This window comes from Doryrhamphus excisus, unplaced genomic scaffold (assembly GCF_037039965.1).
Source record: "Doryrhamphus excisus strain RoL-2023G ecotype Guam unplaced genomic scaffold, RoL_Dexc_Guam_v1.1 HiC_scaffold_24, whole genome shotgun sequence".
Classification (NCBI taxonomy): Eukaryota; Metazoa; Chordata; class Actinopteri; order Syngnathiformes; family Syngnathidae; genus Doryrhamphus; species Doryrhamphus excisus.
Genome location: NW_027621862.1, coordinates 1,767,372 through 1,781,538, shown reverse-complemented (window position 1 = coordinate 1,781,538; position 14,167 = coordinate 1,767,372). Strand labels below are relative to the sequence as shown.

General features: G+C 37.3%; 1 protein-coding gene across 4 annotated transcripts in view; it reads right to left on the bottom strand.

The window, feature by feature from the left end:
- The window catches only part of vti1a (vesicle transport through interaction with t-SNAREs 1A), a 145,806-nt gene that overhangs the window by 94,550 nt on the left and 37,089 nt on the right, over nucleotides 1-14,167 (bottom strand). For all 4 annotated transcript variants that reach the window (XM_058062703.2, XM_058062700.2, XM_058062704.2 and 1 more), the window contains one exon: nucleotides 10,685-10,769. In XM_058062703.2, the coding sequence (XP_057918686.2) occupies nucleotides 10,685-10,769 (85 nt within the window). The remainder of the gene's footprint in view (nucleotides 1-10,684; nucleotides 10,770-14,167) is intronic.

Genomic DNA, 14,167 nt, shown 5'->3' with positions numbered 1-14,167 from the left:
TTTTTTTAATGGGTTTATTATTATTATTATTATTATTATTATATGTAGTATATATTATTAGAAATGTGTTTATTATTATTATTATATGTAGTATATATTTTTAGAAATGGGGTTTATGATAAAAAAATAATAACAGTGGTACCCATTAAAATCAAAGGTTTTATGTACTAACATTTAAAAACACAAAGATAATAATTCACTATACATAATTGTATAAAATAAGTGAAAATAATAATAAATAATAACTCATTCATCATCTTTTCACATATTTCATACCTTTTTGTCAATTTATCTCTTTAATCCCTTCTTGCAAATAAAGTATTAAAATTAATTATTAAAAGCCTGAAAATTTTTCCCAAATATGAAAACGTGAAATAAAATAAAATGTATAATAAATTTTAAAAAAATGCATACAAATTTTTCAGCAATTTCAAAACACAAATAAGTGCAATAAAATGTATTTGTTTTGCATTACTAGGTACCAAATGTAATATCATTTTAATAGTATTTTGTGTAGATTGACATTACTGCCATATCTTTTCCATACAATAAATGTCTATATAATTGTAATATTCTGTAATCCAGTGACATCATCTGTTCATGCCTATTTCTCATATAGGCCATCACTACAATATGATATTTCACTAGTTTTTTTTTTCTCCCCTCACTCTCTCTTGGTTCTTAATATTTCAGCGGCCTCAGATGTAACGGGCTCTTTAAAGCGCCCGTGGGGGGGCTCAGAGTCCTCGCTTTTGTCTCCCATTTCCTACTGAAACACTTTTTTTTTTTTTCCTCCCTTTAACCCCGTGCAGCTCTCCAACAGTTGTTGTCTCAGCCCTCTCCTCTCTGTGTGGCTCCGTCTTTCTTTCTTTCTTTTTTTTTTTCTCCTCTCCCGACAACCAACACAGCATCCAGTTGCAACCGCCATCGTTTCTAACCCTCCCTCTTCTATCGCTCGCTCCGTCAGTCAGAGGTCAATGCTACGTTTTTTTTTTTTTATTATTCGGCATGCAGGGAGGGAGCGAAAGGGGAGGTTCTTTTTTTACAGTCTGTGGACTAAAAATAGCTAAATATACCTGCTTTAATGTTGGGACCAGGTGTATTTTTAAGTAAGTTTAAGTTGGGGGGGGGGGGGGGGGGCAATCAACTACAACAACCGTATCCAGAGCTCAAAAGAGATCAGGACCTCGTTTTTTTACACAGCATCTACAGAGCTTTTGCTTCTGCTAGGAAAGGAAAATGTCGGAAAAAACACACATTATAATTAACAGTTAACAAAATTACTGGATTCGTTTTACAAAAATCTGTATATGGTGCTCCAACATCAAAAAAATAAACTAAAAACACAATACAAGGAACATAAGTTAGTCATCCTTTGAAGACACCTCACAAATACAGACTGTATTATTCCAACCTGCAATAAATGCCTGTTGTTCCGCCTATCAAGTCTGGTGCTTGTGCATCTAACGAAACATTACAGTGACATTACTCCCCGTCTAGGAATAAAGCCAAGTTAACCACAATGAAGTAAACTAAAATAAAGTAAAATTAATCATTTGCAGACCGCTTACTTACAGGTACTGCTGCATGCATTATAATACTAAGTTTGTTAATCCATGGGTCTCAAATATGTGGCCCGCGGCTAGTTTGAGTCCCCCGACCATGTACCCAGAAAAAATTATTACTTTTGATTAATGTTCATGTTAAAGGTTAAATAACTGTTAATAGTTATCCTCCCTATCCGTGTGGAAGTGGTAAGTTTGTGGCTATTTAAGTTTAAAGGAAATAACTTGGAGGCTACCGTTTAGGTCGCTAGCTCTCTAGTTTGCGAGTTAGCATGTGTCTCAAGACGCTGCAGTTGCGCAATATGTTGTAAATAAAAAGAGTATAAATGTGACTATAGTCGTGTTTTGTCATGTCTACAGGGCTCTAATAATGCTTTGTTCATTTTAATCTGAAAAAAATCATTTGTCTACCCACCAACTATATGTGGTTTCTTAAGTTTTTATTATTTGCTGTTTTATTATTATTATTATTATATTTATTCATGACTGATTGATTTTCTTTATTCTTGATTTGTTTATTTATTTTTCATTTATTTTGTGTAGAAAAATAAAAATTAAGATATTTGAGAACAGTGGAATGTTTTATCAGAGCTTTTATTGTAGAAAATCGGAACAAAAGCAAAGTTTATTTATTTTTCAGTTTTTAATAAATGCGTTTTTTTGGGGGGGGGGGGTTTTGGAAAACCTGATGCGGCCCAGCCTCGCCCAGACCCAAGCTCCAGTGGCCCCCAAGTAAATTGAGTTTGAGACCCCTGGTCTAATCGGAAAAGGAGGAATTTCCCATAGGACTTAAGTATATACAAAAAAGTTAACCGCTGTTTAATAAAACAAAAATAAATCAAGAATACTCATCTTTTGAAGACGCCACACAAACATGGAATGGAAAGGTAATTTTGTAAAGCAATTAGAAGTGTATTTACAGTAGCATTTGCTTGGTAAAAGTAACGGTTTCGAACTGAATTATATTCATTATCCAACTTTTGAAGTATCCACTTTATTTTCGTAAAGATCTTGCAGGACTAAAACAATCGACTCCAACGACTGACTGAACTCAAGCATCCGTAATTTATCGTCCATCTGATGATTCTTTTGATTTTGAGCGCAATCTCGAAAAAAGTTAGCTTCACAGCTCCGAGAGGTAAATGATTACTTCCAAGATATCTCATTACGGGATTTTTTTTTTAGAGTTTGATCAAACGCTAAAAAAGTCAACGCACTGATCCGTACTGCGCTTCATTGGAGCGCCACTTAACCCGAGTTAATTTTGTGATTTTTTTTTTTTTAAGCACTCGTCAACTTATAGGCAAGCACACACGCTTGAGGCTGTTGGTTCCATTGAGGCTCCGTATGCTAGCTCGCCATTGTGCACCCCGAGACCTTTTGTCCGACAGGAGCTAGCGCAGTTGAAGCGTAAACAAGAGTTTTTATGCTGCGATATAAACTGTTGCCGGTGGACCCCTAAATCCCCAGAACAGCTGAGTCCTCGGGTGTCAAAGATAATGGCGATTTATTGCAACGCGAGGCTTTCTCGTTGCCCCTTGCGTCCCCCTTTTCCCAATCGTCGCCCCCCCCCCCATACCACCCCTCCTCAAACAGATTAAAATTAAGCCGTAAACATGTGAGGATGGAATTAACACATTTAGCGAGTCTCCTCTTCCCACATTTTCGCTCCAGAGCGGCGGCTGATCCCCGCGCCGCAGAAACGCGGCTGCAATTTTAATGACTGGCGACGTTTTTGAAGTCTACATGAAAAAAAAAAAAAAAGGCGCCGCTCGCCGTTTGTGGCGGCGCTAGATATGGCCAGCTCGTGATTGGAAGAGGGGGGGTACGCGGGAGGGGCGGAGGTTTTTGGGGAGAAGGGGCGGTGTGGGGCATGCGCCGCAGGCTCGGACTCCGGGCTCTTTCGATAGCATCGGTGTCATTTTCCTCTCCAACGATAAGACGCCTTGCTGACAAGGTCCGATTAGGGGGAGAAAAAAATAATTATTGAGACGCCTTTCATCCGCTGGGGGGGTTTGCCGATAAACAGCACACCCGTGGCTATATTTTTAAGAGGCGTATACATTCAGGAAATATACTTTCAAACTATATTTTGGGAGTGCCTTTTTTTTTTTTTTTTTGGAAAAAAAAAAAAAAAAAAAGAAAAACACACTTTCACCCCCCCCTTTAAAAACATGTTTTTTCTTAGGCCTCCTTTGGCACGCTGTGAAATATTTAAGTCCTCGCTCTCGGCACCGTTAATCTAACAATTATCAAATGACTCCATATTCCGTGTGAACACAATGCAACGTTCCGATTGTATGGAAGTACAAGACATTTATTATGCGGTACCTCAAGGAGATCCACATTCGTTCTTTTTTTTTTTTTTTTAAATAAAAAAAGAATGAAAGACTCTGAAAACATGTAGAGTATGACGTGGAACACATATGAATTATATTACACGTTTATTACTACAGTATATGCAAATGATTAAGTTCTGTATTATATGTATTTAAAAGAAAGCATATATATATAGCTAATGTAAATTCATGTTCTTTATTAGTACTTTTACGCAATGTAGACCAGGGGTCACAAACACGCGGCCCGCGGGCCCAATGTGGCCCGCATGACACAAGTTTGAGGCCGGCGCAAGTTTGATATGGATGCTGTATGGTATCATGTACCCAGAAAAAATTATTACGTTTGATTAATGTTCATGTTAAAGGTTAAATAACTGTTAATAGTTATCCTCCCTATCCGTGTGGAAGTGGTAAGTTTTTGGCTATTTAAGTTTAAAGGAAATAACTTAATAAGGCTACCGTTTAGGTCGCTAGCGCTCGAGTTTGCGAGTTAGCATGTGTCTCAAGACCCTGCAGTTGCGCAATATGTTGTAAATAAAAAGTATAAATGTGAATATAGTTGTGTTTTGTCATGTCTACAGGGCTCTAATAATGCTTTGTTCATTTTAATATGAAAAAAATAATTTGTCTACCCACCAACTATATGTGGTTTCTTAAGTTTTTATTATTTGGTGTTTTATTATTATTATTATATTTATTTATTACTGATTGATTGATTTTCTTTATTCTTGATTTGTTTATTTATTTTTCATAAATTATTTTTTTATATTTATTTCATAAATTATTTTTCATAAATAATTTTTTTTATTTTTCTTCACAAAATAAGATATTTGAGAACAGCGGAATGTTTTATCAGAGCTTTTATTGTAGAAAATTGGAACCAAAGTTTTTTTAATTTTTTTGTTTTTAATAAATGCATTTTTTTTTATTTTTTTTTTTTTAAATCTGATGCGGCCCAGTCTCACCCAGTGGCCCCCAAGTAAATTGAGTTTAAAACCCCTGTTGTAGACGGTATTGAAATTCCTAATATAGGTCAAGAGTTGATAAACTCTGGGAAACACTGTATTACATATCATTTACTTTAAACTTTTTTTGCGTAAATATTGCATATTTTATTGGCCTAGATGAATTCATAACTCCAAATATCTTCACCAAAAGGATGCGATGAACTAAAATGTGTCAAGAACAAACAACGGCCTTGGCTTAAAACCACCCCGGGGGATGGATATGAACGTGGAGTCATTGTGTCGTATTTGTTCACTCATTTGGTGGCCGAGCACCCAAAAATAGAAGAAGAGAAGAAGAAGACAAGGAGGGGGGGGGGGGGGGGGGGGGAGTACGGAGGGCCGAAACAGATGCGTCTTCCCGGGCCACTCCAGCGCCCGTGGCCTCCCAGCAAGCTCCACTCCACTTCAAACGACCGCTAATAATGTTTACGCAAACATATTTATTTATTTGTTTATTTCTGGCCTTTTCTCGGGCACCCCAACCCCCTTTTTTTCGCTTTGCAGAACCCACCCTCCCTCTTTCGTTCAAAATCAAACTGCTTTAAAACACAACAATGTCCTCTTTAATATCGGCGTCACATCATCACAGGGTCCTCGCGAGCCTGCCTTGGTGGCTGCTTAGCTTAGACCCGGCAATGGCGGCGATGGCGGCGCCACTTTGTTGCTCGCTTCAATGATTTATGACAAAAAAATAAAAAAATAAAAAAAAGAGAGAGAGAATACGAGAGAGACAGAAAAGAGACCGAGATTGTGATTGACAAGCTCTAATCAGCTTATCTTCCATACTAATAAAGTTGATGGCCCGCAGTGCTGCTCTCTACCTGGTGTGCGGGCCCCCGGAGGCCTTTCTGCTTATCTAAACGGGACTGAAATCAATCCCTAATGAGCTGTTTTCATTTTTTCGGTATCGATTCCCGATTCCGACGACACAAGAGACGACTGTCCTCTGAAGTGCTCAGCGTGCGTCTCTGTTTGGACGCTTTTAGAAGCCGAGTGGAAAGTCTTTGTCTTGCTATTTATTTAGCTATTGCTAAATTATTATGTCAATTATTATGACAAAAAAAAAAATACTAATTATATTTATCTCTAGAATTTATACTACTATCTACATCTTCATTATAGCATTACAAGTATTACAAGTGACATACTAATACCAGGTCTATTCAAGTTCTAAATATTGCAATATTTTGAATTATTTTCAAAATTATTTGGTCATATTTTTGTTGAAAATGCTGTCACATAATTATATTGAAGTCTATAATTTATTTAGAGTAATGCATCTACAGTAAAACAGCACCCGATTGTTAACCAAAAAAAGGAAAACAAAATTTATTAACAATTCAGTAAGAAATAAATATAGATAAAAGTATTTAAAATAATAATAATAAATAAACTGGAAATGGTGAAAGCGCTCCATTATTGTAATTTTTTTTCTAAATTATTACGCCATATTTCCGCATGAACAGTACGATTTTTATTTTAGAAATGCTGCAAAATTGTATTAATTAGACCCATGACAGCATATATATGGTACAACATGACGGTCAATAAATGTATTAAATTTTTAATTAACACATATTTCTACAGTTATTATTTGCAAAAAATAAAATGCATTAAGAATTGTGAATCGTACAAATTTAACAGCAATCCAAGAAAATCGATTCAAGTTCTAAAAATAAAGTCAATATCAATGTTATTCATTATTTTCAATTATTTCTTATAATTATGGATAGTCATCATCAACAACAAAACAATTACTTATTTAAATCTAATATCTAATATCTAATATCAGGCTACAGTCCAGCCAATTAAGATCAATAAATAGAATTTGACTAACAATTAATGACAGCAAAATTAATGAAACACAAAATATTTACTCCATATTTGGAAAAATGTCAATAAAATCAAACAAATATAAATAAATCAGTGCTGATCCCAGTCCTATATTTTTTATAGAAGTCAAAAATAAAAGTATCAAATCACTCAATATTGAGTCCAAAGTGTTAAAAAAAAAAAAAAAAAACGGTCTTAAGTGCACGCCCTCCCTCTTTCTTTGCAAAGCGTCTGGCTTGTTTGCAACGTCTGGCCTTTCAAGTCGGCGTTCCGTTACTATTTTTTTTTTTTTTTTTTAGCTAACAAAGTTCTATACTTTATTTATGAGACAAAAAAAAAGCCCTGCTGGTAAATAAATAGTGCCGTACGTCCAGGAAGTGTGCTCTATAGCCCTTTTTAATGCTTTTGACAAACCTTTGTTTTCTTTAAATACACTCCAGGGGAGAGAGAGAGAAAAAAAAATAACTAAATGATAAAAATCTGATGATGATACACTGCAAAAATTTGAAGAAGATACTTCTCTTTCTTTAAGATGCATTCAAGTGAGTGGAAAAAGTGGAATTTCTTTGTCGAGGATTCATTCTTTTTGAAATAAAAATGTCCTTTAAATCACAATGTTTAAATAATTTCTATTTCAAAGCTTATTTTAAGTCTGAGGGTCTCTTAAATGATCATTTTCTATTTGACAAGTCTTGAAAGGAAAAGGCACGACAAATAATGCAACATTTGTAAACAACTCCAGTGTCTGACACACACGTTTATGCTCCAAAGCAAGGGGTCTCAAACATACGGTGACGGGACCAAGATGGGTTGTTTTTAGTTGGGAGTAGAATATGAATATAATACTAATGATGATCAAGGCGTTTTGTGGATGTCTTGTGTTTTCTTTAGCATTAGTTTATGGTTTATTTATGGCGTATTTGGGCCTGGGTCACATAAGTCAACCATATTTCTAATTTGGGTCTTGAGTGAGTAAATATTGTATTATTTGACAAGAAGAATTTTCCAACATCATTGTTTTGGTATTTTAATATTTGACTAGCTAACTGAGTATTTTCCATATGCTAATGTCTTCAGCCTCAAAAATGGCTAAAATGACTTAGCTTTATATTTCCCAAAAAAGTATAAATATTATTGGTATCATGTTTGCCTTTTTATTTTGGTCCGACTAATTCCGTATATTAACTGTCTTCAGTCTGTCTCCTGATTGGCTGGAATTATGGAACCAAACTAATTTTTTTTTGTGGACTCCTACAGAGCAGCTACACACAATAACCCGCACTGACAGCTTTGTATATCTTCCAGAATCTGCACCTATTCCAGATGTATTTCGTTGGATTTTCCAAAAACGGTCTGTTTTAATTTGTGGTAATTTGTTGTTAAAGTGGTTAGGAGCTACAGGTTGGAGACCCCTGACTTATAGTCTATGAACTCAAAGAGTGCAGACAATCTAGTGTAAATTATCTAGTGTAAATTTTTCCAGGTAGATCCGCCAATTGTTGTGGAAAAGGCTATTAGCAACTCCTGTGTATGCACACTCTATATTGCTACACAGAGAATCACTAAGATAAACACAGTTAGGACATTGATAAATTAAATAGTTACTTACAGCTTGCGCTTCCGACTCTTCAACATGTAACGTTGGAAAAGTTTGTGCCTGATGTTTGCCTCATTGGAAAAGTTCAAACCGGAATATTTCCTGGAATACATTAACGTTAGCTCCGTTCCAATACGGGGAAATCTTTAACAAAAAGTGCAGCGTCCGTACAAGGAAATACGAAAAAAAACTCTGAAACCGAACATTCAGAAACATTCCAAATTTATTTCAGCGCTAACTTTGTTATCGGAACGTCATAACGTCATTATCGGAAACATTGGCATAGTTTAACACGATAATACAACATTGTAAGAATATTTATAAGTCAGAAAAAATAAATCGTAACAATAAAAACGCTGTTTTGCGGTTAACTATGGTTTTATTAGAATTATTAGACATTTAACATCCGTTTGGTGTTTTGGATTGAATCGTCATCGTTGTTCCTTTTTTCGATAACGTTCTACCGGCTTTTGATTGTTTGGCTAAAATGGCTACATTTTTCAAGGTTGTCGAGCTACTTGTTAATCCATTTTTTTTGTTTACGAATTTGTTACGTTTAACTCACAATGCATGGCATGAATCTGCGTTATCCACGTTCTTTTTTGTTGACTCCCCATTGTCGTTACTTTGCCTTTTCCCTGAATGACTTTCTTCCGACTTCGGATTGTCTTAAATAGCTAAAATTTTGAAAGTTGTAGCACCACCTGTTGCTTTAGCATATTTTTGACAGGTAGTGTTCAAATTTCCAAAATTTTTTAGCAAACATATGTTGATTTTTGCTTATTTTTTTCGTACATTTTATCGTTTTAATTAGCTCTTAACACATATGGTATGGTTTTGCTCTCAACCAACATGGTCCCTTTTCCTTGACTCATCATTGAGCTTTTTTTCCTGAATGACTTTCTTTATGATTGGCTAAAATGTTCCAAATAAAAAGATTTATATTTGTATTTGATATTATTCTTGTGCATGTTGAGCATCGCCTGTCGCTCCACAGCAAGCAAATATATTTTTTCATGCGGATAGAATTTATTTTTTTTTTTTTTCCTGCATAAAAAACTCTTTTCAGCTTTACAAATCTTAGCATTTATATCCAAGTGTCAAGTTGCATATTCCCAGTGCGTGATTCTAACTTCTTTTGTGCGGCTGCCATGTTTGACCCACGTGCGTGGCATCATTTCAGGTTGTGCAACTGAGCGGAGGCCGGTATCGACAGCGGGGTAAAGCGAGGGGTCACGGATTAAACACGCGAGGGTGAGGGTGATGGTGGTGGTGGGGGTGGGGAGGGTCCCGCCACACAAACGCACCCTGCAGGTCGGTCGGCATGGACCAAGCCAAGTGTACGGGATAAACGGAGGGCATTGTTCTGAGACGGGTCAGGCGGAGGTGACATAGAGGTCGGGGGTCGTGTGGTTGATGACGGCTGGAGATAAAAAAAAAAAAAAAAAAAAAAAACAGGCATGCGAGGCAGCTACCACTTTTCAACACCATTCTACTGGAAGATTTTTTTTTTTTCAATCTGAATTTGTTAGGGAAAGATTCATATTTAAGAATTTGTGACGAGCTACGGTTTCAGGGAACATCAAAAAAAAGGATCTGGTCTGCGTTCGAACCTTCCTTGACTTGAATTATTAAATCCGTCAGTGTTGCGCGCACACGCCATTTATAGTGTAAATTGACAAACTTTCTCCAAACTACAACGGGGGAAAAGCCACAGTTGATACTCCAAGAACAAGAGCTTTGATACATCTCCGAGGAATACGAATACGGAATGTGCTGACTGCCGAGGAAGCGAGGATAAAAAAAAAAAAATAACTGGTTAAATCTATTTAAGCTCCAAATGAGTGTCTTATAATAAAAAAAACAACCTTATTAATAAGAAGGATGCTTTATTTTTGATGTATTTTTTCCCCTTCCTGCTGAATTAAGAACTTGAGCATTGTTTATTTTTGTAGGACTCTTGTCTGTTTACGTAGAAAAAAAATAAAAATAAAACAATGGCGTAGAGATGCATGAATTTTCTTCGGCAGCGACGGCTCGATCTATCGCCTGTACGCTTCTTTCTCTCTCCCAGCCTGCCTCACCTTTTGATGTGCTCCCGAAAATGTCACCAGGCGTCAAGAAACCATTTTTTTTTTTTAACTCCTCTATCCGAACCCCCCCCCACACACACACACACCCCATATCCCACCCACCAACACACATTTCCACCCACCTCACATATGAGCGAGCCAATTTGCTGTCGCTCACTCATCCACGCACACTATCTCCAAATACACCTCCCAGCCCGCCCCAATCAGAGTAAAAAAAAAAACAAAAAAAAAAAAAACAAAGACTACCTACCCGTTTCTACTGCTATTTGGTAGCCGGCCTCCAGTCGCCGAGATGACCTTTCCAGCCTTTCTGTGTTATCCAACAGATGCGCTCTCTGCAACAAATAGACAAGAGAAAAAAAAACTAGAGGACGTCTGAGAAAAAAAAAAAAAAAATTGATTGAGAGCACTGGGACGCATTTCAAACAAACGCATCACCTAAACACAAACGCATACATACGCCGAGACCGAGCGTGTCCGCAGAGACAACAATAACACCGCCAAGGTTGGCAATAACCTTCATGGATGACAATGTGTTATATGCTGATGGAATATCAAGCGCGTGCATGTCGGGGATGAAAATTTGAGGGGTGACAGCGCCTCATCTTGGGCAACGAACAAAAATGTAATAAAAAGTAGGCGCTTTTTTGATTCCATTTTGAACAGACTTTGCACTGGAGGTGAAGGGAAATAGAAACTGGAAATGGCTACACTATGGTGCATGTCGGATTTCATGGAAATTGGACACATTGGTTGTAGGGTTTTTTTTTTTTATTCTTCAGGGATGGAGTTTTTGGTAGGGACATTTGAAAAAAAAAAAAAAAAAAAGTATGGTGGAAACTTGGTTAGAGTACGCCCCTGGTTAGCGTAGTCTTGGTTTACAAAAATAGCATACAATACAGCAAACCTATAGACTCAGCCTCAGTGTATTGTCAATCTAGCCTCATAGAAGACCTTCTTGACTCACAGTGCACAACACTTACATACAACTGATAAAAAAAATGCTGACAGACACAATAGATGCATCGTTATCGCACTCACACAAACGGAACTTTCACTTTCTAGAGGGGCGGCTACTACTAGGTACAATCATGGGAAAAATTCAACTCAAAGAATTTATTGCATTATTTGTTACTTAAAAGGAAATGACTTGGTTAGCGTACGTTTTGGTTAGAGTCTGACCATCCGGAATGGATTGACGACACTAACCAAGGTTCCGCTGATCAGTTGTCCCTCGTTTATAGCGGTTAATTGGTTTCCATACCCGACTTAAATAAATTTCTGTGATGTAGGATTCAATCTTAAAAAAAATTACGATTTTTGTAGTTTAGTTTTAGACATTCTAAACACAGGTAACATTATTAGAGACCTGCAGACATAAAATAACACCCCTAGAGTTGTTGCAGGGACCGGAGACAGCCACCATCTCGGGTAAAAACTAACCACTTCCACACGAGATGGAGTACATAGCATGACTGACTTCGTGCTATGTTTAGGTAATGTAATGTAAACTACAGTCCCATTAATGTCATTAATGCCGCCAGAAAACTACATATGACTTATATTTCAACATTCTTTGACTAATAACAGACCATTGTCTATCACGAAAGCACGATCATTAATTAACTAATTAATCAATTTCTGAAAAAAATAGTGAGTGAACGACTTCTCCCAAAGTAAGCCAAAGTTTTTCTTCCTGTCACTCACAAACATACATATGTGATACAAAGTGCCTCTGGGGTTGGGTGAGTTAGCAAACAGGAGGAGTGATGATGATTATTATTTTTTTAGATAATGACGATCAACTGTGGAGCTGGTCTACAAGTTATTATCTTTGATTATTAAAAAAAAAAAAGCAGTGTTCTTATATGGAGTGTCGTCTTATAAAATGTCGTATCGGCTTCATTCGATCAGATCAAAAAAAAAAACAACCTAGCATGTTTGCGTAAATGTTCTGATGGTCTTTCTGATATGCAAACTCTTATGAGACTCACTTCAACAGTCACAAAAAAGCAACAACGTCATATTAAATGACAAGTGCCTTTCTGACAAGGGCTGATGCCCACCACATGAGTGGAGGGGACAAGGGGGAGGAAGTAAAAATGGAGAGATTTTGTTGAGCTGTCAAAATATGTAGCAGCTAATCACTCAAGAAGAAATAAATTAAAAAAAAAGGAAGAAGGACGTCGACACACTTTTCAAAGTTTGACAATATGAGGCATGGGGAAGAAAAAGAGCTTCCTTCCTTCCTTTCCCTCGCCTTCCATCTTTGTGGCGCCATTGACGGATGTCATTTAAAATAGCGGAGATGCGTTTGAGATGCTTAGAAGGCGGAGGGCAGGGGGGGGGGCAAGATGGGGGGTAAAAAAAAAGCAGGGGATGAACGGTAAACACGGAAGGAGAAAAAAAAACGTCCCACTTCTGGATCAGCGGCACTGACACGGAATGGCATTTTTTTGGACACGGGCGGGATGACGCCTGTGTGAAAGGGTGCTCCGCTTCTCACTGTTCATTGTTCAAGCCCCAAAAAATCCAAAGAAAAAGATCCTTTCACTGACTAGATATGCTTGTGCAACAGGCGGTAAAAAAAATTTAAGAAAAAGGTACTTTCGGTGATTTTTTTTCCCCCAGCAGTAACAGAGGTGGGACAAAGCCTTTGAGCAAGGGTTGTCTGCAGTGCACCGACAGTGGCACTCTCACCCTGTGCAGCGTAGTCGACAGTGCCCTGTTATGTTGGAAAAAATTGCCGCTATCCATACGTCTTATTCACCTTCACGCATGGAATTATCTGTATGCCGTATTGCTGTGTGAAAGTACACACAAGCGGATAAATGTAGGATCTACTGTTAAAGGTATTTTTAAAGGATCTCAGTATAAAAGAGGCACAAAGAGAGGTGTTTTTTTTGGTAAAAAAGGCATGATCCCGAGCTGTAACAGAGGCGGTATGACACCTGTGTGCAAAGCTATTCCACAATGCCGGGACAGAGGGTCTCCTTTTTCTCACCCTGTTGTGTTGGAAGCAAATGTTGCTGTTTGACAAGTATTTTATAGACCTGATTTGTCGTCATGCATAAAAATATTTGAATGCTGTGTGAAAGTACACACCTGACACCGCCTCTCGCCCGAAGACAGCTGGGATAGGCTCCAGCACGTCCCATGACCCTTGGTTTTGTCCGATTTAAGCGAAATCCGTTATATGCGTATACCGGAAAATGTCCGTTTTACGCATATATCGGATTTATATCCGTTATAAAAAGGCACTTCCTTGACTATGTTTCCAATGTACCTGGACTGGGCAATGAAAAGAGACTTAAGGTAATGAGAATTTAACTTTATTGGACTCTGAGCATAACAAATCGTTAATTAAGCTAGGCCCTGTTACGCCCGTCAGGCCTACGTTATTTCCAATAGTGACGTTAAGATCTCATTCATTCTGTGCTAGTATTATTAACGTCACTCACTTTTATATTTGTCCTAAATCTGGAGCCAGGAGAAAGACACGATGCGGCCATCCGATATATGCGAGGGAAATTGGAACGGGACTGGAGATTTTGTCCGAAATAGGCGAAATCCGTTATAAAAAATCTGATATATGCAATGAATTTTTATTGGAAATGCATTACAGAAAAATCGGTTCTTTTTTATTTTTGTCCGTTGTGAGCAAATTTCCGATACAGTAAAGTCTCGTTATATCGATATTGGTTAAAACGAATTACTACTTATTACGATACTA